The sequence below is a fragment of the Lonchura striata genome, chromosome 20 (assembly GCF_046129695.1).
Source record: "Lonchura striata isolate bLonStr1 chromosome 20, bLonStr1.mat, whole genome shotgun sequence".
Lineage (NCBI taxonomy): Eukaryota > Metazoa > Chordata > Aves > Passeriformes > Estrildidae > Lonchura > Lonchura striata.
Window position 1 is genome coordinate 6,701,907 of NC_134622.1, and position 25,260 is coordinate 6,727,166.

General features: G+C 42.7%; 1 protein-coding gene, 1 long non-coding RNA gene and 2 other non-coding genes across 4 annotated transcripts; all 4 read right to left on the reverse strand.

Moving 5' to 3' along the window:
• Nucleotides 1–4,364: 4,364 nt before the first annotated feature.
• LOC110482004 (uncharacterized) lies at nt 4,365–6,617 on the reverse strand. The gene is made up of 5 exons (XR_002467352.3): nt 6,322–6,617; nt 5,699–5,722; nt 5,194–5,263; nt 4,917–5,034; nt 4,365–4,518 (listed from the first exon to the last, which is right to left on the reverse strand). It is a non-coding gene; the product is annotated as an uncharacterized LOC110482004 (long non-coding RNA).
• Nucleotides 4,590–4,663, reverse strand: LOC116184321 (small nucleolar RNA SNORD65). Its single transcript, XR_004149082.1, has one exon. It is a non-coding gene; the product is annotated as a small nucleolar RNA SNORD65 (small nucleolar RNA).
• On the reverse strand, nt 5,381–5,454 carry LOC116184327 (small nucleolar RNA SNORD49). The gene has a single exon (XR_004149089.1). It is a non-coding gene; the product is annotated as a small nucleolar RNA SNORD49 (small nucleolar RNA).
• Nucleotides 6,618–8,060: 1,443 nt separating the features above from the next.
• Nucleotides 8,061–24,241, reverse strand: NCBP3 (nuclear cap binding subunit 3). Its single transcript, XM_021550957.3, has 13 exons — nt 24,047–24,241; nt 22,408–22,473; nt 21,573–21,678; nt 20,551–20,676; nt 18,491–18,619; nt 16,198–16,271; nt 15,215–15,323; nt 14,406–14,505; nt 13,993–14,099; nt 12,679–12,964; nt 11,851–12,008; nt 10,525–10,689; nt 8,061–10,027 (listed from the first exon to the last, which is right to left on the reverse strand). Exons 1-13 carry the CDS (start codon nt 24,197–24,199, stop codon nt 9,792–9,794), a joined length of 1,815 nt encoding a protein of 604 aa, XP_021406632.2. The 5' UTR covers nt 24,200–24,241; the 3' UTR covers nt 8,061–9,791.
• Between the last annotated feature and the right edge of the window lie 1,019 nt (nt 24,242–25,260).

Genomic DNA, 25,260 nt, shown 5'->3' on the forward strand with positions numbered 1-25,260 from the left:
GTATCCCTGCATTTCTCTCAGCACAAAGAGTTTATTATTTACTGCCATGGATGAAAGGAATAAAATACCTGATTTGACACAGTTCAGGAAAATTGCTTTATCCAATGGCTGACCAAATCCTCTGCCTGCTCCCAGCAGGGCTCCCAGCTCCAGTTTCTCATCTGGAACGAGGTGATGTGGAACTCTGCAGACTGCTGCAGGATTATCAGATGGAGGCACAGATGTAAAACATTTATATTGGATATTTCAGCTGCTGCTGCTGTTGTGAGCTGCATTAAACAGCTCACAGATCACCTCAGCCCCAGCACTGCACTTGCTGTCTCATAAGGGCTGATAACCAAATGACCATTGGTGCCACTATTATCTCGACTCAGGTGTTTATTAATAAAGTTTCAGCTATCCAGGAAAATTCATTATTTCTTATTATGGCTGATAACTTCAGGCTTAGCTGGAAATTTGTCTTTAATGTGCTGTTAAACCTCAAGCCTATTCCACTATTCAGCACCCAAAAAACCCAAAGCCAACACTAACAAATCTTTAGGTACAGTTTGCATGTGCACAAAATATACAAAAAACCAAGAAAATCAAGCCTAGACTAACTATCCTACAGTATCTGGGAAAGCACAAACAAGAAAGCAATCAAAAAATCTGGGAAATAAATCAAAATTACAAAGAAAACCAAGGAGAGCCCAGCAGAAAGCCATAGGCAGCTTGAGAAACATCAATCATTATTTGTTCAGAGTTCGTGTTGCAGCTGTGCTGTGCAATGATTTTACCACAAACCGTTACAAACAAAAAAAAACTGTTATGGAAAAAATCCAAGTATTGACTTACAAAAATAACAGGAGCTTAACAAACAAAAGTCTTAATTATTGGAGATTAAACTTTTAACATCTCTATTTGATTAAAACAGCAGGGATTTGAAATCAGTCTCCACTAAATGATTTTCTCATTTGCATTTTGTTCAGGTTTCAGTTCCACACAGGTGCTGGGCTGGGGGTGTTTATTGACTCAAAATCCACCTGGAGCAGGCACAGCCTGGCAGCTCCTGAGCTGCATGGGAGGGAAAGCTAATGAAGGGCAAATAATCCTTTATTTTTATCAAATAAAAGTAAGTTTTAATTCCTTTGGCTTCTCATCACACTCAGAACAGGAACACTTTGGGGCTGGGACCATGACTGCAAGTTTGCACAGCATCAAAAACTGAGCCTTTGCTGGTCCAACACTAAGAAACATTAATTAACAGCTAATTAAAGAGTGACATTTTCACTGTGTGGGGGATTCTCTACATAGTAATCAAAGTTGCAAATCTTATTAGAAACAGGAAAGGAATCAGCAGTAAAACCGAGTTTCCCCAAAGAAGCATCTTTAAGGCTGCAAAAATCTCTTTTTATCTCAAATGTTCTGAGCTTGGTCACTGCCCCATCTTGTGGGCTCAAGTGTCAGGAGGTAAAGCAGGACAGACGTTATTCTGGATTAGAGCACAGGAGCAGAAAATGCTCAATGTTTTTTCAATAAAAGCCCTCCTTGCACGCCCCTAAATCAAACCCCACCTGTTCAACCCCCAGAACATTCAGCAGTTTTAGGATCAGTTCATTACAGTTGGGCTGAAATTGATTTCAAGCGTAAAATTAAGGCACTAAATGACATGAAGTGACAAAGAAGGGGAATGTTTGTCCTAGCAGAGCATTAAATAATGCATTAACCTTGTCCTTTACAGCAACACATGCAATGTGCTCAAGCTCTGGCAGCACAAGGTCAGTGGGGCACCAGAACATCCTGAGCCTGAGAAAGGCCAAAGACCCCCTGGTTATTTTGAGTTTTTGCTCTGAGCAGCTCAAGAGCTGCTGCCTGTGGTATCTCAGAAATTGTAACAAAGCATTTGCCATCCTTTAGCTGGGAGGAAACAAACCTGTGGCACTTTTCTTGCATGACACCAATGATATTCCTTGCTGGGAAACAGCAGCTCCTTTGTGCCTCACTTCTCTGAAACGAAGGAGAGTTGGAAAATGAGCAGCTCTTCCTCCTGCTCTGAGGGGAAAAGGAGTGAAGTGTCAATATTTAGGATTTCTTGCACTCTGAAAAGCTCAGATACACAGGATATCCCTTCCTCCCTTCTAATTAAGTAGCTACAGCTCAAAGTGCCTCAGCTGAAACAGCAGCCACCAAGCCAAGAGAGAGCTCCCCTTTACATTGCCATTAATGGCTGGCATGTATTAATTACAGTAATTTATGGCTTTGCATGAGTGATTATTCTCATGCTGATGTAGATATGATTGCTTTACAATATTAATCAAAAAATAAGCATGATAACCAGCATTTATGTGCAGTGTGAAGCTTGTGATTTACAGCAAGGCAGCTCTGCCCCTGTGGATCCCTCTCCTCCTCCCTCACAATTCCAGCCCCTCTCCATCAGCTCCACAGCCACAGCAGAGATTTTGGGGATAATCTCCGTGTTTTCTCTCAAATTGTGATTCGAGACAGCACTGCCATCTCTCTTATTGCTAAAAGCTGGCACTCAGCCATTCTTTGCTTTGCTGCATATTTCTTTCTTTCTGCTTTAATCTTTTCATCTATTTTAGATTTATCCAGGGTTGTTGGCTGCTGTTGAGTGCCAAAGGGATTCCTGCCAACTGTTCTTTTTAAACCTTTAGAAAATCCAAAACAATTGTGTTTTAAAACCAGATTTTTGTCTGCTGTTTATTCCCCAACACTAAGTCTTAAGTGCTCCAAATGTAATCAAAACAGAATGGTTTTATTTCTCTTCCCCTCAAGCACCATAAAATTATCTGTGCTCCCCTGGAAGATCACAGTAAAATGTTGAAGACATTTGTTATGTTTGAAAGGCACCATTTTCTAACAGAAATAACACTTTTCCAATCATTAATCTCAGCAAAAACCCAGTCTGCTAGAGGATCCCTGCTGAGGAACTTTGGTTTTGATTAGATCAATAAACAAGTGATGCTAAAATGAAACTCATGAATATTTATCTCCAACAGATACCAACTGCACCCTCAATAAACCCAGGTAAATTCAGTATTTGAGTTTTCCCAGATCAACTTTGCTCTGTTTTAATGAGAGAATTCTAACACTAGAATGCAAGAATTATAAAACAAGTTGCAGGAAACCTTCCTTAAGCAAATTAAACAGCTCATTAAACAAGCTGCTGATTATTTCTCTTTGCTGAGGGCATGTGGCTGTTGTTACCTCCATGGTCTGCAGATTCACATTTAAAAAAAGGTGGACCCTTGTGCTTTTTAAGTTTTAAACCTGTTTTTATTCCCAGTGCCTATTATAAGAAATGCCAACAGGTTCTAATTCACAGGCTCTTAAAATCAGGCAAAAATAAGTTTTCTTTATTTAAACACTGGGCATAGAATGCAATTTTAAATTTTAATTAAGCAGTGGAGTCACCTGTTCTTCATACTGCTCAATTCCTTTCAGATAAAGAGCAACTGATTAATTCCTAACATGTTTTACCTACTCCATTGCCCAGGCTGAATGTTTTCATTAAGCCCTGGATGTACTGCAGTAACAATTCAAGGGAAAAAAAATCCAGATTAATTCACCTGCATGTTGTATAACCAGGAGATCTCTCAACAACACTGAGCCTGTTTTTCTGAACACCAACTTCAAGAGAAATTCCTGAACTTCTACATTTTATGCAGCCTACACCTCAGGTAGCACAGCCACCTGGTGCTTTTGGAGGAACAGGGACACAGCCCTGTGATGCCACAGGAACAGCACCAACTCACAGCACCTTTCAGTCAGAAAATCAAAATTAAAAAGCAATTCAGAGCTTCACCTGAACTCCACAGGGAAGGCAAAACCAATCCCAAGCTCTCCCACTTGGAGCTGTGCAGTGAACACAGGCTCTTGAGGAATTAGTTGAGAATTGAATTTTGCAAAAAGCACACCCTAAAATTTTCCACTGCTGACACCACGCAGGCAGAAGGCTCAGCACCATCAGTATGGATGCTTAGGAGCACTTTAGTGTTACATCCTGCCAGTTCTACTGACATAATTGAACTAATTGGGAGTTTTGGCCTCAAATGCTGGGTTTTAACTTTTAAGCATCTCCAAGTTCCCAAGATTCCCCCTAACCCTTGAACTTTGCTTCTGCAGTAGAATTTAAATTCAAGTTTGAGATCAAAATGACAAACAGCAAGCCTGCAAACAAGCTACAGATGCAGCTGCATTTGCTGCTCTGGCTGTCAAGAGTATTGAAGGGCTGGTCTCTGCAGTAATTACACTCTTGGTGTCTTGTTTGAACTCTACCACACTAAACCCCACTGACAGTGAACACACCAATCTAGGTACATCTTCATCTTACAGCAAATTAATGCAGTCAAGTGACAAAACAGTGGGTTTTAAAAAATTGTTTTAATGTACACGTAATAATAAACACTTTAACTGTTACCACTTTGTAACAGGCAGAAAATGTATCTACACAAAATCCTCAAGCCCAGGTGTTTTGTTGGAGTCCTTCTGCCTCAGAGATGTTTCCAGCAGCACCACCTGGAACAGAGGAGCAGGGTCAGGTAACCAGCCTTAATCATCATTAATGGGTTTGTTAATCAGTCAGATATCATCAGAAGACCTTTTGCTCACCACCAGTCAATCTGCCGGTAATTCCAGCAAATTTGGGTTAGTTTCATCACATGATATCACAGGGAAAGTAACACATTTGTGGCAGAAGAAGACTTTTATCTCTGTCTACAGCGCAGGAACAGCTGCCCTCAACATTTACTGCCTGCGCTTTAGTCCAAGTATTTTTTTTTTTTTTTTGCCTAGAACTTAATTCATTATACATCTTGAGCAGAATTTCTGCTCTAAATGTGTAACTAAGTCTCTTTTTGAGACTGCAGCCAAAAGCCACCACGTTCAGCTCAGAGGACAATAAATATTAAACTCACCCAGCAGATTCTCGTACTCTGCTGTGTCAGAGCCCTCCACAGGACTTGGGAAGAGATGTCCCATCAGTGGGTGGACATCAACCACCAGCACGTGGCAGCACAGACCTGCAGGCTCTACCTAAATGCATCAGAAAATACACATCAGGCTTACAATTCTAAGGAACACAGACCAAGTAAAAAATCCACATCTCAAGCTCCTTATATCCTATAAACTTAATTCTCAATTTGCATTTCACCTGGCAGAGTTCTTTGTAGTGCACTGAAAGCCATCACTCACCTTCACATCAGGGCCACCTCCCCAGCTGTTCCCAGTCCTGCTGTGTCACATCCAGGTGGGAAGCCTGGCTCTGCAGAGGAAGTGGGACAGAGGGACAAAGTGAGATGTTTTTTTTTCCTGGACAGCAAGCTGCCTGCTGGGTTCTACAGGATGGATTTGGAGGTTTAGGCTCCTGTGTATAGCTGCATTTCAGACCAGAACAAGGGTATCGTCAGTTCTCGCATCTGACGGCACTTCCTATTCAGGTTTATCATCATTAACAGCTGTTAATTAACTCCTCTAAGTAATTACTCAAAACACCAGCGTTCATCTCAAACAGTTGTACAATCTCCCCCCATGTATGATGTATTAGCTTTCAACTCACGCATACACAAAATCAGTTTTATTGAGTTTTTATTTAACTTAAGATGTAATTTTTACATATTATTTTTGACTTGTAAAGGCCTGGAACCCCTTTTAACAACTTATCACACCTTAATAAAAAGAAAAGTAAAATTCAACTTACTCTTTACTTCAAGACATCTTTCTGCTGTGGGAGTAAAAGTAAGAAAAGTGTTAGCATAATACTTTTGAACAAAACCAGACCCTCATGACCAACTCTGCTTGTGCTTCCACCCGTGTTTAAGTTGATATGAATCACTAAAATACTTATAGCAAACAGCTACTAGTAGTAGTAATCCTCTCTAAATAATTCTTAATGAGAAAATTTAGAACTATGTAAACTCATAGTGCAAGAATAAATTTAGAACTATGTAAACTTAAGTAGTGTAGGAAAAAATTTAGAAGTAGGTAAACTAGTGTAAGAAGATATTGCAGATCGCAGGATTACATTTACCAACAGAGCAATTTTCAAACTGAAATCTCATCTACTCCAATGCTGTGGGTGTAATTTTTAATTACACAAGAAGGGTCTAGCATATCGAAAAATAATAAAAAAAAGGGATTTAATTGCTGATTTTTATGGCTGCAGCGCCACAGAAATCGACGGGCGGCGCTGGGTGCCGAGCACCCTGCAGAGCAGCGCTGCCGGCACGGCCCTCACGGAGCCGCGGGCAGGGCCGTGACCGCCAGCCTCGGCAGCGATGCCCTCACACACCGCCCCGGCCCGGCCGAGCCCTCCCGACTTACCGGGGAGCGTTCCCGGCCCTGGCGGGGTCGCGGTGCCGGTGCCGCCTCCATGGTGGCCTGAGGGACAAGGGCCGTGAGGCGCCACGCGCCCTCCCCCCCCCGCCCCTCCAATGGTGCGGCCCGGCCCGCGCGGCCCAGGCAGGCCCGGCGGCCGCTACCACTGCCGAGCGGGGGGAGCGAGCGCTTCAGCTCGCTCAGCGGTACGGGCGCTGCTTTGCTCGGTACGCCAGGCCTGCGCCGCCACGCTGCCCGCCCTGCAGGCCCCGAGCCCGGCCTGAGCCCGGCACCGCCTGCCCTCACCCTGCCACTCCAAACGCACGGCGCAAAAAGGAGCGAGTCCTCTGCGCGGCCGCTTATAAAGCCTTGGGCCGTACCACCCCGCGGCGGGGGCGGGCTGTGCCACTGCTCCACAGGGGGGTGCGCCGCCGCTCCCATTTCCTCCCGTGTGGGCCGTGAGGGAACGGGGCGGGCGGAGCCGCGGGCATCGCTCAAACCCCAAAAATCACAAAACAACCCCAAAAAAACCCCAGGTTTAGGCACCACCTCAGGGCAGGGACAGGCGACAGCCTCGGGCAGCTCCCTCGTGTCGGCCCCAGCCGGGCACAACCCCAGCGAGCATCCTGCCCTGGGTTCTGCCTTTTCCAAGAACACTGGAGGGGTCGAGCGATTTCAGGCTGTTCATTTAGAACAGAACAGCTGTTTTTAAATAAAAGTTCCGTTCTTTTCACATTATGTCATGTTGAACTGAAAATAGGGGTGTTTTGGTTTGCTCTTCCCTCTGTTAAGTGCATCAGCCATCGTTTTAAAAACACAAAGTCACCTTTGCTTTAAAATTTCACCCTCGACACCAAGTGTTCAGTCAGCCTGAAGAATTATCAAAAATCCACATTTTCCAAACAGCAAAAACTCCCTAGAAGAAGGATTAGTGTGGTGCTGTAAACAAATCACCTAAAATTCATATCCCCCAGCAAGAGCCAAAGCCAACATTATCTTTTTTTGCAATTTTCAACATAAAACACATTTTAGTGAAATACACAGGTCCTGTCTATCAAACATCAATTTCTGCATCAAATTATTGTAGGTGATGATAGCTGGGAGGTGAGTGAAAAATCACATTAGCTAAGGATTGAACAAAAAGAGAAGGGAACTTGGAATAAAATTCTCTTTGCAATCTCTCAATCAAATAATTTTCAGATGGAAATTAAAACGTTGAGGGAAAAGCATTGACTTAAAATTTAGAGTTCATTTTTAATTACCAAAACCCAGCACTTCTGGTTCAGGTAACTAAGGAAGCCCAAAGCTGGAAAGAATTCCTGATACCAGCACTCTCCAAGATTTCTCTGTACATTTTAAAAAAGCAAAACCAAGGAACACTCAGTTACAAAACCCTCTCTACAAGTCCTTTAAACAATAAACCTCGATTTTTGTGGCACCTAAGCTCCTGTGGGCTCAGTATCACACAAACCTCCCCACCAAAACCATAAAACCACAGTCCTGGCCAGCGTGGGGGAACTTTTAAAGCATATTTCTGACAACCTGGAAGGCAGAAGCAGATTTAAGGGTCACAGACCTGTGTTTGATTTCACACATCTTTCAGATCAGCTAGAGATCCTCTATTCCCATCAGTTTATCCTTTGCCAGGTTTAAATTAGGAATATTGACATGGAAACACCAGCTTTGGTGGATGAGATGGCTGATTCCTTTCAGGAAATAAAAAAGGTCCCAGTGGATTCAAAGCAGTGACACAACACAAAGGTTTACTGGCAAAAAGATACCAGTGAAATAAATTTTATCAGGATCTGGAGAGATGGGAGTGATTCTCTGGGAAAGCTTGGGGAGAGGGTATCAGTGAAAGCACACGTTTAAAATGAGTTATTACAGTGATCAGACATTGCAGGCGTTTCTCTCAACAGTACTTTTATGAGACATTTATATATTCAATAATTAAATATAAAATCAAGGATGAGTGTCACAAAACAAGGAAAGAGTAAGGCTTGAAGCCTGGTCAGCCCCCAGACTGCCCCTTCAGTCACTGTGCCTGTCATTTGACATGTTGCTATCCTCAAACATCATAAAGCATAAGAAAAGTTAATTTTGCAGATTCCTTGCTGAAATCTCAAACCTACTTCAACTTAGTACAAAAACAGGTAGGGGGGGCAAAAAAAAAAAAAAAAAAAAGGAAAATTGCTTGTTAAAAAGCAGAAATGGGAAGAGGAGTTCACAGATATTTAGGACTGACCAAGAACCAAGGAACAGGGACAATGCAAACAGATTTCAGATTATTACAATGGTTTTGCTACCTGTTGTTTACCTGAATGTGATGTGTTGCATTATTCCTCACTCAGAATTACTGGCAACATGAAAAAAAAAAATAGCAGCTGCACACTGATCAAACCCTTGTCCTACCCAGGGAGGGATGAAAATGTGCAGGTAAAAAAGCTGAGTGGAACAAGTCACCCATGCCCACATCCACATGTACTATACAGGAAAAACATCCAAAATATTGACAGGAGACAGTGATCCTAAAATTTTCCTTTTCTCTTTCACTTCTACATGGATAGAACAGCACAGAGGAAAACACCACTAGAGCTTTCACCGTGGCCAATGGGAAGATTCTCACAAATATAAAAATGCTTTCCAGCTGTTGGATTTCTTCAGGACATAATCCAGGTGGGATGATGGGAACATAATCTCTCCTCGTGGAACAACAGCAAAAAAACAACCCCCAAACCCTCAGGGGTTTTTACACAATTGTCAAACATTCAACCTTGCAGTCCTGAACATCTTAATCCCTGCTACAGCAGAACGTGGCATCACCAAAATAAATGAGCAGGGCTCCTTGGATTCTGGTGGTGCCACTGGAATACCTACATGGAATTTAACTGTAATAAAATGTGTAACTTGGATTTACATTCAGTGTGTTGGAAAGAAGAGAATGTGAAAACCAATCCCTTCATGCTTTATCCTTGCTGGCTGCCCACCCAGGAAGATTTATTGTTATTACTTCAAGAGGAAAGGAAAGGTGCTGGTAAGAGCCAGAAGGGCAAGGCAATGATCTGGATCATGAAATAAATGCCCTGTTCTTTGGATGAAGTATGTAAAACATTTTGTTAAAAGCCTCCATGATGAAAACATTGAGAACAGAAAAGGTCTCCTTAAAAATACAGAGCATTTCTGCCTCATCTTTTAAGTTCAAAGCTGGGGAGAGAAAATGTTTTGCTACAATTCACTACAGATTTGCTGTCATAAACAGAGATGACAATGCCCCACAGAGCACAGGGCAAGCCACAGACTCCAGATAATTGTCTTTGCTTTAAATTTCAAGTGGTTTATGCCTCTCTTGTTGTAGAAAAAGAACAGAGACACTTCTGGAACCTTCACTGCAGAGTCTTTGCCAGTGTCCAGCTTTTGGGCAAAGGGGATCCTGCCAGGCTGCAGTCAGCACCTGGAGGGTCAGGCTGTGAACCCAGTCATGATTCAGAGTCTGAGCCAGAGCTGCTTTCCCGGCTGATCTCGATTTGTAGGGAGGGTAAATGATCCAAGCGACTCTTTTTTTGCCTGGACTGTTCTTTTTCCTTAATGAGAGCACCCCAAACCCTCTGCAGCTCAGAGTCATCTTCCTCTGGAGATGCCACAGAGTTTTCAGCTTTCTCTGGAGTCTTTTCCTGTGTCTTCGGCGCAGACCCCAATCTGGTCCATAAATTACCTAAGCAAATGAAAAACAAACATTTTTTAAAAAGCCAAAAGAGACAAGACTGAGAGGAAAAAGTCAAGAAACCAATTAAACTCACTGCAACTCTTCAAACCCTTCCTATTCCTCCCACTTTAATATTTGGCATGGAACTGATTATGCTTGGTAGAGTAATTGAAATTAAGCTGCAGGAGGCTCAGGGCAGCCATTTGCAGAGGATGTTTAATGCACACCTGATGTGCCCCTGCATTCCTGACATTTGTTTTGGTGCCCACAGTTTGAAAGCAGTCCTTGATCTTCAGCCCACCTCAATAAAAATACTGCTCCCAAAACCCCCCAGCTCCTCCCTACACGTACTTAGATTTCAAAGCTCTGAACAAACATTTGTGAATTTTTCCTGAATTTCATTCAACTTCACCCCTTCATGGCTTTCTGCTGGAATTTTTTGGAATTTCTCTTGGACTCCAAAACCAAAAGGAAGTGCAGCAGAACATTTTCTGCACACAACTAACCTGATTTCTTCTCTCTGGTGTCAGAGTAGAGGCCTTTCACATCTTGTTTGGGGACTCCCAGCCTGCTGTGCACATCTGAGATTGGTTCTCGACGAGGAGCACAGGTACTGCTTGGAGCTTTGATTTCTGGAGAGTGTGGCCTTTTTCCCAGTCTCTGCCTTACATCTGCAGATATTTTCAGTGATTAAAATGACACAAAAAAAAAAAAAAAAAAAATCCTGCGGCATTTACTCTGCCAGCTCAGTTTATGCTCATTCACTATAGAAATTAGACAGATTCTGGTTTTTATCTTTTCTTTAGCCTGTTCATATAAGTCTTTCATACTCAGATTTCCTGGAAATTTCTGCAGTACAATTTAGCCAGATTTCATTTCAGTTTTGGCAATAAATTTGACATTTCATGTTTTCAAGTGGTGTTCTGTCCAAAAGATAAAAACCTAAGTTGTCCCATGGCCTGCTGCTTTTCTGGTGTAGCAGCAGAATGTGTAAATATCCATCAGGAGGTAGAATTCCATGAAAACTGGTCTGCCTTCAACAATTATTTTCAGATAACAGATCCCTTGATTTAGAGTTCTACAACTGCTTGGTATTTGGCAGAATAAAATAAAAAGAATACTAGAAATATTGATACTTAACCCTTGATGTGGATTTTGTATTCTGAAGTTTGCCTGGCTTAGCTGGATGCTCCCAATCTTACAGGAGGTCCAAACAAAAATATGAATGCAAAGGGAATTTCAGGATCATGCGTTAACTTGTCAGAGGCCCAAAATGGGCAGGAGGGGTAAAATATACAAACATAATTTTGACTTTTTATTGATACAATAAGGTATTTTTCCCTTATCAGTCAGATAATATTACATATGTCAGAAGCAGCTGAAATTATACATGTTTAAGTCAAATAGGTAAGTTATTTATGCTCAGAAATAAATCCTTACAAATGCAAAACCACCCATCTTCATGTAATACATATTTTTAATGTGTATTTATGTGTATTTTTAAATAAAGTCAGTGTTTCACATTTGATTTTGTGCATGACCTTCCCTGTGTGCTGTTTCTCAGCTGCAGAGAATCTCTGCCTCAAGGAAGGAGCAAATCAAAAGGGACAAAATGGGGGGAAATTGGCACAGGCAAAGAAAATGGATAGAAATCAGCATCACTAAAAAAGCTTTCACTAAAGCATACTTGATTTTTTCCCCAAAGCAATTCCCACCTCAATCTCTAAATGAGGACAAACTTTGTGAATGCAGAGTTTATCTGCAGTGGAGCACAGGGGTGAAATAAATATATTTTAGTGACAATTCTGCCCAGAAATGAGTGATAGAATTACCTGATTTGACAGTGCTGTTTGGCTGCCGTGGCCCAGAGTTGTTCTGACGTTTCTCTTCCAACAGGAGCCTCACATCTGCAACTTTCTCCAAGGATCCTTTGCTGCCAATCCTGTTTTTGATGTTGCTGGTGGCTATGCTATCTGCTCGCATGGAATTCCTAAAAAACAAATCATAGACTTGATGTCCCCTAAATAAAATTCAATCTAGTATAGTTAAGTCTTCTTATATGGAAAATGACATCATATAAATAGTAATATCAGAATTTCTCTGCTGAGAAAAAGAAGTAAAAGCAATGCTTAGAAGCTGTTCAAGCCAGAATCCTAAACATAACAATAATTCCATTAATACCTCAGTATCCATTTCATTGCATCTAAAAGTTGTTGACATTATAATGAGTATAACCACCCTACTGAAGGGACACATGTTATTTTATTCATCTACAATACATACAGCTTTGGTTAGTAAGCCCATAATGAACATAAATTCCTTTTTGTCATCAATAATTGAGGGTTATTTTTTTTCTGAGATAAAGAGCAAGGGGCAAAGAGAAAACAGAGGAGTAATTTTTCCCTGTTAATGATGGTTGTTTCCATAAATTTCTCTTGATTTTACTTCAAATTTCATTATTAATAAGCAAGGATAGAGAGATCTGCAGGAAAAGCTGCTTAATTGAAAGCATAGTCTATGTATTTCTTGTTAGAATATCCACTACAAAATTATATTAAGAACTGAAAAACAGTTTCAAGTTTGTCTTCAAGCTTCGACAGCTCTGTACTAAAATTGGAAAAACTCATCAGCGCTACTTTTAAGGACTAAGAAACTTTTACCTAATATTTTTCAGTTGTGACTCCACCTCATCTGCATACATGGTCATCTTCATGCTTTTTTTGGGCGAGGGGGTGGAAATCATTTTCAGCTCCAGGTCATAGTCCATCTCATCCGAGTCGGAGGCGCTGGCGCTGGATCTCCTGGCGGCGCTGCGCTCCCGCGCCTGCCTGAAAGCCTGCAGCTCATCCCGGTACTCCACCACCACCCTGTCATCCTCATCCATATCCTGATCCTCCTCCTCCTCCTCTTCCTCCTCGATGGGCTCTTCGGGAACATTTACCAAGCCTGCAGCAAAACAAACTCCTTCTGATCAAGTGAATTTTAGAATGTACTTGACAAGCAAACCTGAAGGAAAATCACCTCACTGTAATTAATGATCTCCTAAGGTGAGTCTGAAGTTTAGTCCTCTCTTCTTAAAGAGAGAGAATATTTTGCAGAATATTTTAACTGGAATCAATAAATGGCACAAAACTGTCACAGGACAAAATGTCCCTGGTGTTTACACCCTCAGAGGCCTGGCCAAGCACAAAGCTGGACACAGTAATTGAAGTACAACTGCCTCTTGTAGAAGGTGCAGTTCTTCCTTCTTGAGCTAAGCACAATTCCCAGGATCTTACAGGGTTTAATGTACCAGCTGCTGGCTCTGCAAAAAACCTTTCAAGTCCTGCAAGCAGCAATGCCAAAAAAGAATACAGGTATCATCATTATGAATTCATCACAGACACTGATTTAAATAGAAACAATTTCAATTTAGTCATCACCAGCACTCAGACATCTCTTCAGACAGCACTACACGACCAACATGGAAAATCTTCCATGAGCTTTGTCACACCCTTGGCTGTATTTTTAACAGGCCAATCACACTGCACTTGTCTCATGTCAGATTTTCATACCCATTGCTTTTCTACCTTAGGCAGCAGATTAAGATATTCCAGCCTAATTAATAGAATTTTCTCATCTCTACTGTTCTACATTTAGAGATTGGGAGAATTGACTTAGCAAGTATGACAAATTGCCAAGAAGGCTGAAGAAGTCATTCATCCCTTCTTTTAGCCTTTGATGCCACAGTCCCCATGCCCTAAATTTTATAAAAGAAAAATGTCACATAAAAAGCAGCAGCTATTTTGGGAAGCAATGAGCAGAATGAGGCTTCTGCCCCTGGAATTTCCTGTAAACTCTTCAAATGGGATTCAGATTTATTTTTTTAAGAAGACTTCTACACATCCCATGGGATTGGTGATGCACTGCTCCAGATCCTGCCCAGCCCTCCATGTCCCAGTGTCCCCCCAGGGCTGTCCCAGTGCCACCAGTACCTGAGTGCCGATGTTTATAGGGAGGAGTCAAGCCCACATCGTCCCCAATCAGCGTCCTCTTCTTGATCACATCCCGGTGGATCCGACGGGAATGGTACCTCCTCTTCCTGAAAACCAGAGACAGGGTGACATTCCTGTCACAGGAATTATGGCTCATTCATGGCCCCTAAATCCTGGATGAGGGATGTGCAATTATCATCTCCAGCAGCAGACACGTGTTTATGTCAGAGCTGGACTGAACATAAACTTTATTTTCATGAGAAAATTCTCTAATTATTCATACTCACATTGCAAAAACATTATTTACACTGAAGCATCTACATAAACTAAATAGAAAATCCACAACTTAAAACAGTTTTAGATTAGCTTGTCCAATTACCTGCAGTGTTCCAATTCCTCTGTCCAACACTCACCAAGAATTGCTAAGAATTCCTTTCATGCCTCCATAATTTGGATTGCCATATTTCATGTAATACTGGCTTCTTCTTGCAGCTCCCAGCTCCTTTTTGTCATCTGCAAAAAGCATAAGTTATAAGAATTTTTCCCTCTTAGAATATAACTTACAGCACAGCATAAAAATAAATAATCATCCAAAGACAGAATGTGAGACTGAGTGTGCCTTAAAATCAGAATTACTTCGCCCTCCTCCATGAAGGATTCAATTTTGCTTACACCTCTGGAATTTCTCCTACCACCACAGCTTTATTTGTGTCTAGAAACTTAATTCCAGGGAGACTGGGTTTCTACAGATCAGCTTAACAGGGCATTACATCCCCCTGTCACTGCTGGAGTTTCCACTCACCTTCCTCATCACCTTTCTTTTCTTAATGGATGTACCACTTCCTGCATGGTCCAGAATTTATATGGATTTTCATTTCATTCATAAATAAAATTAATATTTGACAAAATTTTTTACTAATCCCTCATTGGCATCTCAAGTTGTATCCATAATTATAAAACGTGGAATTTATTTCTGGAAAAAGGCATCGTTCCTATTCCATGGAATTGGGAAGAATGCCCTGAGGTACAATAATTTTCATACAATTTGAACTGGATATAATTCACACAAGAAATGTAGATTTATGGCAAAATCCTAACAATTAGCAAAAAAAAAAAAAATCACACTTTTAAATAAGAAGTAGGCACTTTGAGTCATGAATTAGCAACAAATAAAACTACAACAAGCAGTGAATTGAGGGTGCTTGTTAAGGTGGTCATTTACCTTTAGTAGCAAATCTCATGAATAGCTTGTTTCCTTTAGCCAGTTTATTGGCAGGGCGAAGGTCATTACGCAGGAGAGAATCCTCTTCTACTTGGGAGAGGGCATCCAACTTTGGGGGCAAAAAAGGTATTTTGGACTCAAAAACCAAATGACTGTTGAACAAAAATTGGTTGCTTACAGAGAAGCAATCAAGTGATTATGAAGAAAGTCACTTTTCAAATGATGTTCAAATGAACTCTGCTTTATTTTCTTGACAAGCTGATATTAATTTTTAATGTAAATTGTCCTGAAAATTTAAAATAGATACTTATCTTGCTCCATAATATTAACTCAGGTTATTAAATCCAGTAATTGTCAAGTGACTCTATATTACTGACTGAAATGCAGAAAATAAATAGAAAAACTTGGGCACTGAAAAAAATTAATTTTTCTTCCTGTTTCATATCTACATGATATTATTAACAGGTTCTCATGCCCTTGCACAATGATTAAAACCCCTTCTTTTTCATTTATAGCTGCTTTATAGAAATTCCAATTCAGATTTCCACGATGTAGGAGTGTTCACTGAGCCAATCCTAAAGGAAATCCTAATCACACCTATTATACACTCAGGCAGTGAGGATTAAATTGCTGCCAGGACATCACTGTGTGTGCTGATTCCCACAGATCCATGGGCAGCCTAAATCCCATTGGGCTCTAAGCACTTTCCCTGCTGAAAGGTCACTGCCTTCCATTATTGTTCTTTCATTGCCTCCTCTCAGCAGAAAAGAGAAGCCAGGTTCACTCTTAAACTCTCCAAAATCTATTTTCACAAAGCACTTTACATTGGGATTACCACCACCTGCACTCCCTCTCACTCCCCACCTCATTTATTTTGATAATTAAATTGTGAATTGCAAATAGAAACCTAAAATGCTGTGAAACTTCACACCAGCCACAGCAGAACTTCCACAGCAGAGTTTCCACTTCCCCTCTGTACTGACCTCAACATCACTGGGATTGTCATCCTCAACCTCTCCTTCTTCTGTCTCATCATCAGAGCTTTCCTCCTGTTTCTCTAAGGAAAATAATTGGGGAAAGAAAAAACAAAACAAAACCAAGCTCCATTTTAGTGTGTCAGCTTCATTTGATTTATGATTACCTACATTGTCTGAAATCAGCCTGAAGGTGTTTTCCTTCCTCCTGAGCAGCCTAGGGAATAATCAAAGCAGTGAATGCCTATGGAAAAGTGGAGCACAGTGAAATTCAGAGCTCTGTGCCTGCAGCAGCACATGTGCATCATTAATTTAATTCTTTGAAAGCAAATGCAACTGCACTGCCTGTCAGGATTTAGTGTGTTCAAAATCAGAGATCAGCAACGCCAAGGCACTAAAGGCACATAAAAGCCTTTCCCTCCATCTCCTTTTCAAATGCCTGCAAATATCCAATACTAACAGTGTAAAACAGGTTATTAATCAAAAGCTTAGAGAGAGAGAATAGTAAAAAGGAAAAAATCCAACCATAGTGACTTAATTTTGCTGTGAAATAACTAAACAATAAGTGCATGCTTCCAGAACTGCTAAAATTGTGAGCTGCTTTGATTTCTCAGTTCTTTTTAGCTCAGTGTAAGACAATTAATTCTGTCTTTTTTTTTCCAAAGCCCCCAAGAAATAAAATATTGTAAAAAAGTAATGACTGTGGACAGCTAAGAAGTGTGATGTGCCAACATCATTTGCAAAGATCTCAAAGTACTTCACAGACCTAAGATTGAGAAATTCTCTCTTTTATATTTCGGAGTTCCTTATCTTAAATCTCATCCAACAATAGATTTAAAAACTTAAAATAGAGAGTGGCAGCTGTTCAAAAGATCCTGAAAATATTCCTGAGTGAAAACAAAGCATGATTAACCAAACTGAAACCAAGGAGAGAATTTAAGTAAACAAATTACTCAAATTCAAACCAGAATAATTAAGTTCCATCAGGGAGAGTACTCAGGCATTTTTCTGCCTCACAAATTAGAAGTTTCTCATAGCACAGACCAATCTCTTGCTTCCCTAAATGCTACAACAGCCCTGAAATTCCCATCTAAAAAAAGGAATGTAACCAAGCCAGATGACTCCAGGGTATCTGTATGGATCTCACACCTTAAGATGTAATTGAACAGTCTGTACTTTCTCTAATATCTCACTTTTCCAGAGGAACAGGAGTAATTCAGATTACAGTTCTTATTTTCAGATGGGGTGCAATGATAATAATAATATGCAATTCATAGCAAGCAGGATTAAATAGGTATGTTTATGCTCCATTTAAGCAATGTCCCTAATCTCCAAAAATTTCCTAACAAGTCTCACTTGAAGCTTTATCAACATTAGGCCAAAATTAAAGTCATGTGGATGGTTGAGGAGCCACTGCTTTGTGGAGAAAAGGAGCAGGAAAAGGGGGTGAATTAGAAGAATCCATAAGTTTAACAAAGCCTGAAACACCAAATTTCCCAGAAAGGCTTTTGGAAGAACTGCAGATACCTAACAGAGAGATTTGCTACAGCATTTTTAAGCAAAACCTATGGAAAAGTTAATAAATATGACATTTTTTTGCTCTGTATCGTGATAGAGCACCTCCAACCACAGCACTCACAGCAGCCTAAGAGCAAAACTGTCCTCAGGTAGCAAAATCCAGATTTTAAACTTCCCCACATAAAAGGAAAATAAATTTACAACCAAGGCAGTCAGGTACCAGAGTGATCACGACACTAACACGTACTTTTGCTGCTCTGCTCTTTTATAACCAACCTTTTAATAACTTCTTTCTTAAAAGGATAACAGCCAAATTTAGAGCTGATACACACCCTGGTGAAGTGATGCACTGTCACGCTGCTGCGAGGGACACACTTGAAGGATGGTGGTGCATCAAAAACGGAGTTCGAGGTGGCATTTCAAAAATAGACCATTTTGTCACACCTGTTTTTTGCCCACTTTGCCTGCTTTTGCAGGCACAGCACACAGAGCTATTTCTGTGCACATGGCCCACTATAAATACCAGCTCCAGTATCAGCCTCATCTAACACGTTTAGTATCGACTGAATGACTGCTTTTGGTCTGGCTCCAACCCACCTTTTAAGAAGCAGCTTCTTCAAAAGGTTTCCAAGATGAAAGCCTTTTTTAAAGTGGCAGAATACATTTACCTGCAACTATATGATAGAAGCTCCTTCAGTAATTTAGGTTATGCAATACCCCAGCAGAAGTTTAAGGTTTCATTGATTTAATGAGATGATGGCTGTATTTGCATATCTCAATCTACCTTTCTTGGTTTTTTCAGCTGTCTTCTCCTTATTGTTTTCTCTGCTCTTTGTTTTCTCCTGATCAGGCAGGGAACTCATATTTATTAGAGCCCGTGTTGCTGTCACTTCATCAAGCCAGACCACATTACCTGGGACAAACAGAAACACAAAACCCAAATGTAGTTGGTGTCATCAAGCAGTCACATCTCCCCTGCCTTGCTGGAAGGAAATCAATGACAAAAATTCAGAAATGACAGAAAAAGCCATCAGATCTCTTGCAGGGAAGGTCATATTCTTTAACACACCAGGTAAGCTGAAGGACACATAGTTTTCAGCTTATTACAAAACACAAGAGCTGATCAAATCCCCAAAATCACTGAAATACACTGAAATACTTAGATTTGAGAAGCTTCCTGAAAACAGCAAATCAGGGCACTGGACTGGGGTCAGTGGATCCATGCGTTCCCACACAAATGTGATTAAGGGTGCAGCAGGGGGCAGGAATGAAGCCTGGATCTTTTTCCCCTTTGGCAACTTAACAGAACCTTGGACTTTACTGCAGAATTCTGTTAATCTTTTCCAAAAAGCAGGAAAATAGGGGCAAACAAGAGACTGCTCCAGCACTTTGCACAGATTATAGAGTACAGAGGTTCACAACATCATTCAGGATGAGCCTTAAGCATTAGCAGATGGTACTAAAATATAACTTGTTAGGCCAATTAAAAGCATTTCATAGATGTTGAAATTGAAAGAGCTAAAACTGCTTAGAAACAGGATTTGAACAAAAGCTTTCTGCACTTGGTAAAAATACAGCAACAAATGTCTCTGTTCTGCTGTTAACAGATATTAAAAAGACTGTACAGTGACCCAAAATAAAGAGAATTTCTCTTAAATTACTCAGACAAGAATTACAAGGTGAAGAACACCCAGGTATTAACTTCATTGATTGGTTAATAAATCTACATTTTTTGTCAGTCTGCCTCATCTTCCCACCTCCAAATTTCCAAAACCTTCATCATTTCATGTTCATCAATTTGAAACACATAACACTAAATCCACCTTTGCACACCTTAAGATGTAATTCAGTTGAGAACATTGAAGTTTTTGCCACAATGCAAATCCATGCTGAAAAGAAAAAGCTTTTTCTTGATATTTTCACCAAGTGTAGCTGACATGGTAACTCAGACACAGCATAAAAATTCACCATTAAAAAAGATGTGTAATAACCACGGAAGGGTATTGTTACAAGCCTGAAGCCTTAATTTTCACATGAATTTACTCATGTAGCATTTAAGAAAACAGACAATCTTAGAAATGAAGAGTTAAGCTGTGCATTTTCAAGCCCATGCATCAGCACAGGTCCATCCAGCAGCTCTGTAATGTAATTATCCACCCAGGGCTCATTGGGTTTCACATTTTCTATCAGCTTGTGCCAGTACTTCAAGCTGTCATATACAGTGACTTCAAGGTCACCATCTATTTTGCCTTGCACTGGAGCAGAATTTCTTCAGGGCCACTCCAGAGAATGAAGGTATTGATTCTCAGATTTTAGCCATGCTTGTCAGTAAGTTTCCAGCTGTTTGGAAAACCTGCACTGGCTCCTATTTCTTTTTCTATTCTTTCAGGCACAAGGTTTGCAGCCATATGACCATCTCAGAGTATTCCAGTTCCATTTTCTGTAGCAAAAATCTCTTCTAGAGGCTTCAGTGGCAGTGAGGAAAGCTCAACTTGCCACCACCTTTGATCTTGCTGATCTCAACCCCCAAAACAGCCCTCACCATGTGTACCCACATTCCTTTTCCAATCTATGGAAATCACACCCAGCTGCCACCTCCTTCCACCCACCCATTTCTCCTGGAGCATGCACTACACAAATATGGCAACAAATCTCCTCCTCCTCCACCCAAAACCATCCCAACCTGCCCAACTGCACAGTTCAATCACCCTCTCTCAGATATATTATTTATGTCAAGATGGAGGCAGCACATAATTTTAGACATTTTTCTTTTTCCCCTTAGAGATACAGCTGTGACCAGGTTTAAATAAAAGAGTAAGAATTACAAATACTCTGTTTACTTACATGAGGTGTCATCCAGCCACTCGATATGAGCAGGAGGATATTCTTTGAAATAGGCAAAGATGTCCTGGGTGCTCATCTCATCCACTCCACAAATGTAAATGGTGTCCAGTCTTACTTTAGGAATAGCTATAAAGAAGAAAAGACACAAAACTGGTACTTATTCTAAGCTTTCAGATTATTAGCATATGAGTTTATAAAGCAAATACTTTAAATAACCTAAAGAAGAACTAATTGAAGAGAAGCATGGCATAGGCCATAACTTGGTTTATTCTTCCACAAGGCAAAACTTTCAATAAATTAAGAACTAAAAGGGTTACAAGCACTGGTAGGTACTGAGATTGCACAGCAACCAAACAGCTTGAAAAACATTTTTTTTTCCTCTTTGATCACTGCCAAAGTGCTATCATTAAGTACTAAAGAGCCAGAACAAAATAAGGCCCTGCACAAAGCACTTCCACTTTTATCACCTGATGGGGAGCTGTTCCAGGCCACAGCTTAGCAGGTCCAAGCTGCCAGCTGGAAAAAAAGCCTTGAGAACTAACTGGGTGCCAAAAGCACCAATCTGTTGTGCACACATCTCCTGGCTTCTGTTCCAGCTTGCCATCAGTGCAGCTTCACTGTGTGTACAGCACAGAGTCTGATCTCCTTGTGCACAGGACACAGAGTCCTCCACGTGTACCCACACAGTGCTCCAGGGTTTTTACAGAGCATTTAAAGATTCTTAAAGCAGCACTGATCCAGAAGGTGAATCCTGGGAATTGAGCAATAGTAAATAAGACACACAAAAATGTCATCTTTGTGCTGGGGCTGGTAAAACAAGGAGTGAAATGGAAAGTGTCAAACAGGTTAAAAAACAACGATGTGCAAACGAGAAGGTGGAAAAACCTCAAAGTGATTCCTTTCAGCAGTAATCTGGCAAAACCTCTGGGAATGTAGGAAATATTGCAGGATAAATCAAGTCAAGACACTGTGAGGGGGTGACTAAAGGGATCTTTGCTCCTGACTGCTGGATGAACTTGTACCTTTCTTCATCATGTCCCGGTCCAGGGCCACGTTCCTCTGGGCCAGATTCACCTCAGCCCGAAAATGGAAGCGTTTGGCTCTTTGCTCCTTCTTCTCAATTGCTTCCTGCAAAATGCAAAGCAGTGCACTCAAACAAGGTCAATAAACTGCACTGAGGACACTTAAAATCTACCAGACAGCCAACAATTTATATTAACAATTCTGTTAATTCTGGAGAGACCTGTAGGTTTCAGAATGTAGAAGTAATTCACAAAAATATTTCTGTGTCACACAACAGTTTTTGTGTAGGTCCAGCAATGGGAATCAGGATGCATGGGAAACAAGGTGGCTTGAAAAACACAGACTCCATTATGGAACAGGAACATTATCTAGTCCTTGCTAACAAATATTAAATAAAACCCCTCTTCTAAAAGAAGCCTTTCTACCACAGGCAAAATTCATCTTTGAAGATTATATTATTTTTTCCCTTGTTTTTTAATATATACAAAAGTGTAAATTTGTTTCTCTGAGCATGAATTTAACACTGGAGAACTGGCTCCAGAGAATTTTTTAGACTGGCAACTCAGGCTCCTCTTATGTAGCTCACGAATAACAGCCTGCCTGGAACTTGTCCAATTTTGGGAACTGGGAGCTGAGAAGCTCCTTGTTCTCCAAATTTTATTAGGAAGCACTATAGGTTTCTGTATCTTTGGAATATGCAGTGATTCATGCAGCTGAATGACCTCAACACCAGGCTAAGCCTTCGTCCATGTTGGGAAAGAAAGAAATGAAATGGTTCCATCTCTCCAGTGGCAAAAATGACAAAATGTTGAAGAGCCATAGCACAAAAATTACCTTGGAGGTCACATCTATGCCAGTGATGAAACTTCCAGCTTTGTTTTCATATCTCCTACTGGTGTCCTGAAACAGAGCAAAATGGTGATGAAATCTCAATGAGCACTGAAAGCAACACACTTGTTACACGGAAAAATTCACCTGAGCATTCCTACAAGAAACAGAATCTCTTTTCCTTGATCCAAGCTACATCCCTGGACAGAGAGGCACCCTCATGTCAGTGAAAGTAAAAGCACATGAACTGAACCAAACTTCCCTCACTGTAAGGATTCTTTCCTTTGACAGAATTTAGTTTCTATGTCAGCTGCTGCCAAGCTTTTACTCTCTCAGTAATACAGAAAAAGTCATCAAACATCTTTCCTGAGTAAGACTTCCACAATTTTGGGTTTGGGTATAATTTCCTTGTAACACATGAGCAGATTTAACAGTGATACCTGATTATTGAAATGTCAGTTTGCAGTTTTTAATCTCATAAAGTGAGAACAGCAAGCCACATCCACAATGAAACAAGTAGCATTTTATTCCTATCATTATTTCAACCCCAAGTTCCAAATCGCGAGGTGAAATACTTCAGTTTTGATACTGAGAGGGGGTAAAAATGGAGAATGAGAGGGGGAAAAATTACAAGTTTCCTCTCTGTCAGTCAGGACTGGTGAATTTAGAGAGGGACTAAACCCCACAGCCCCTGGACCAATGACCCAATTCTGTGCCCTCCATTGTTTGCATTTGTAAAATGGCACCTCTTCATTCTGACATTCTCAACTGTCAGAAGTTTAGAGCTGGAAGAACACCTCCTGCTTTCTTTAGGAGCAAAAGAGTTCTTTACACTTGTGCTGCAATAATTACTTTGGCTAAAGGACCATTTCTAGAAGTAGGTTAGTCTCAGTTTAGAAAGACCGAAGAACACACACAATCCAACCGCTTTTCTTAGTAACAGCACCAAAAGTTGCACTAATGCTGCCAAATGGCCAGAGTTACTAGGAAAGGAAAAGCAAAGTAAACATGATTTTAAACGTTGAAACCCCACAGTGTCTGAGGTTGACTCACGGAGCACAAGGAAGTACAGCACGATGCTGTCTCTCAGGCCACATGTTGTGTAAAAGCACAAGCACGTTGGTAGACAAGCTAATTAAAGATTAGCTTCCAAAACAATTTTCACCCAAGTTTTGAGAGCAAAAGATTACTTAGGATTTTAAAACTCTGACCCATTTCTAGTTGTTAAACCTAATCCTACTAAAACTTGTAGAGAAACAATCAACGAGTGAAAAAGGGCAGAAAAACATCGTGAAGGAAACCCACTCATCAGAGCCCACCCTCCCAGCTCTGCTATCCGCCGTCAGCCCCTGTTCCCTGCTCCAGGTATTCCCTGAGATCCCGGCATCAAACATTCCCTGTACCCCCTCCACCCACAGCTTCCTCCACACCCCAACACTGCACCCCAAATCCTCTTCTCCACCGCTTCCTTTATTCCGCCCGTCCCCAGGCACATCCCGCCCGCTTCCTCAGGACTCGCCCCCGAGCCCCCTCCTATTCCCTGCTATTCCCAAGAATCCCCCCAAAAGCCCGCACAGAGCGCTCAGGCACCCCGGATCCAGCCGCCGGAGCCAGCCCCTCCTCGCCCACACCCCTCGGGCCTCACCGGGATGAGCTCCCGCAGCGAGCGCCTCACAGGGATGGTCTCCAGCTCTCCCTCCTCCACCTCCATGGGCTCGGGCTCGGCGCCGCGCGGCTCCGCCGTGGCGCTGCTCGCCTCCGCCTTCACCGAGATCCGCAGGCCCCGCACGGCCGCCATGGCTCCGCCAGGCCCGCCCAGCGCGGCCAGCGAGACGAGCGCGGGGCGGCACGGAGCGGCGGGGCGGCTCCGAGCGCGGAGAGCGGCCGGGAGCGCCGGGCGGGCGGAGCGCCGCGATCCGAGCGCCGCCCGCAGCGCGGCGGGGCCGGCCTCCCCCGAGAGCGAGCGGGCCCTGAGAGCCAGCGGGACCCCCGGGTGCACCCCGAGCCCGGTGCGCCCCGAATCCAACGCGCCCCGAGCCCGGTGCACCCCGAATCTAACGCGCCCCCGAGACCCGGCGCACCCCGAATCCAACGCATCCCGAGACTCAGCTCACCCCGAATCCAGCGCACCCCGAGCCCGGTGCGCCCCGAATCCAACGCACCCCGAGCCCGGTGCGCCCCGAATCCAACGCACCCCGAGCCCGGTGCGCCCCGAATCCAACGCGCCCCCGAGACCCGGTGCGCCCCGAATCCAACGCGCCCCCAAGACCCAGCGCACCCCGAGCCCGCTGCGCCCCCTAAGCCCAACGCACCTGGAGCCCAGCGCGACGCGAGTCCAACGCACCCCGAGACTCAGCTCACCCCGAGACCAGCGCACCCCGAGACTCAGTGCACCCCGAGACTCAGCGCACCCCGAGACTCAGTGCACCCCGAGTCCAACGCACCCCGAGACTCAGCGCACCCCGAGACTCAGTGCACCCCGAGTCCAACGCACCCCGAGTCCAACGCACCCCGAGACTCAGTGTACCCCGAGTCCAAGGCACCCCGAGACCAGCGCACCCCGAGACTCAGCGCACCCTGAGACTCAGCGCACCCCGAGTCCAACGCACCCCGAGACTCAGCACACCCCGCATCCAGCGCACCCCGAATCCAGCGCACTCCGAATCAAGCGCACCCCTAGACTCAGCGCACCCCGAGACGCAGCGCACCCCCAATCCAAGCACAGCGCGAATCCACGCACCGCAAGCCCGGCACGTCCCGGGCCGGACGGAGCCGGTTCAGGGCCCAGGGGCTCAGGGTGGAGAACGGCCACACAGACCGGGCAGAGAGCGCGGCTGCAGCGGGCGAGAGGGCGGCCCC

What these genes read in the sequence shown, in the direction of transcription:
- NCBP3 (XM_021550957.3), bottom strand. Translation starts at nt 24,199, where the DNA reads ATGGCGGCCGTGCGGGGCCTGCGGATCTCGGTGAAGGCGGAGGCGAGC. An exon ending in CGCTGCGGGAGCTCATCCCG is followed by an intron (nt 22,474 to 24,046) that starts GTGAGGCCCGAG and finishes GCTCTGTTTCAG; the next exon opens with GACACCAGTAGGAGATATGA. An exon ending in AGCTGAAAAAACCAAGAAAG is followed by an intron (nt 16,272 to 18,490) that starts GTAGATTGAGAT and finishes TATTTTCCTTAG; the next exon opens with AGAAACAGGAGGAAAGCTCT.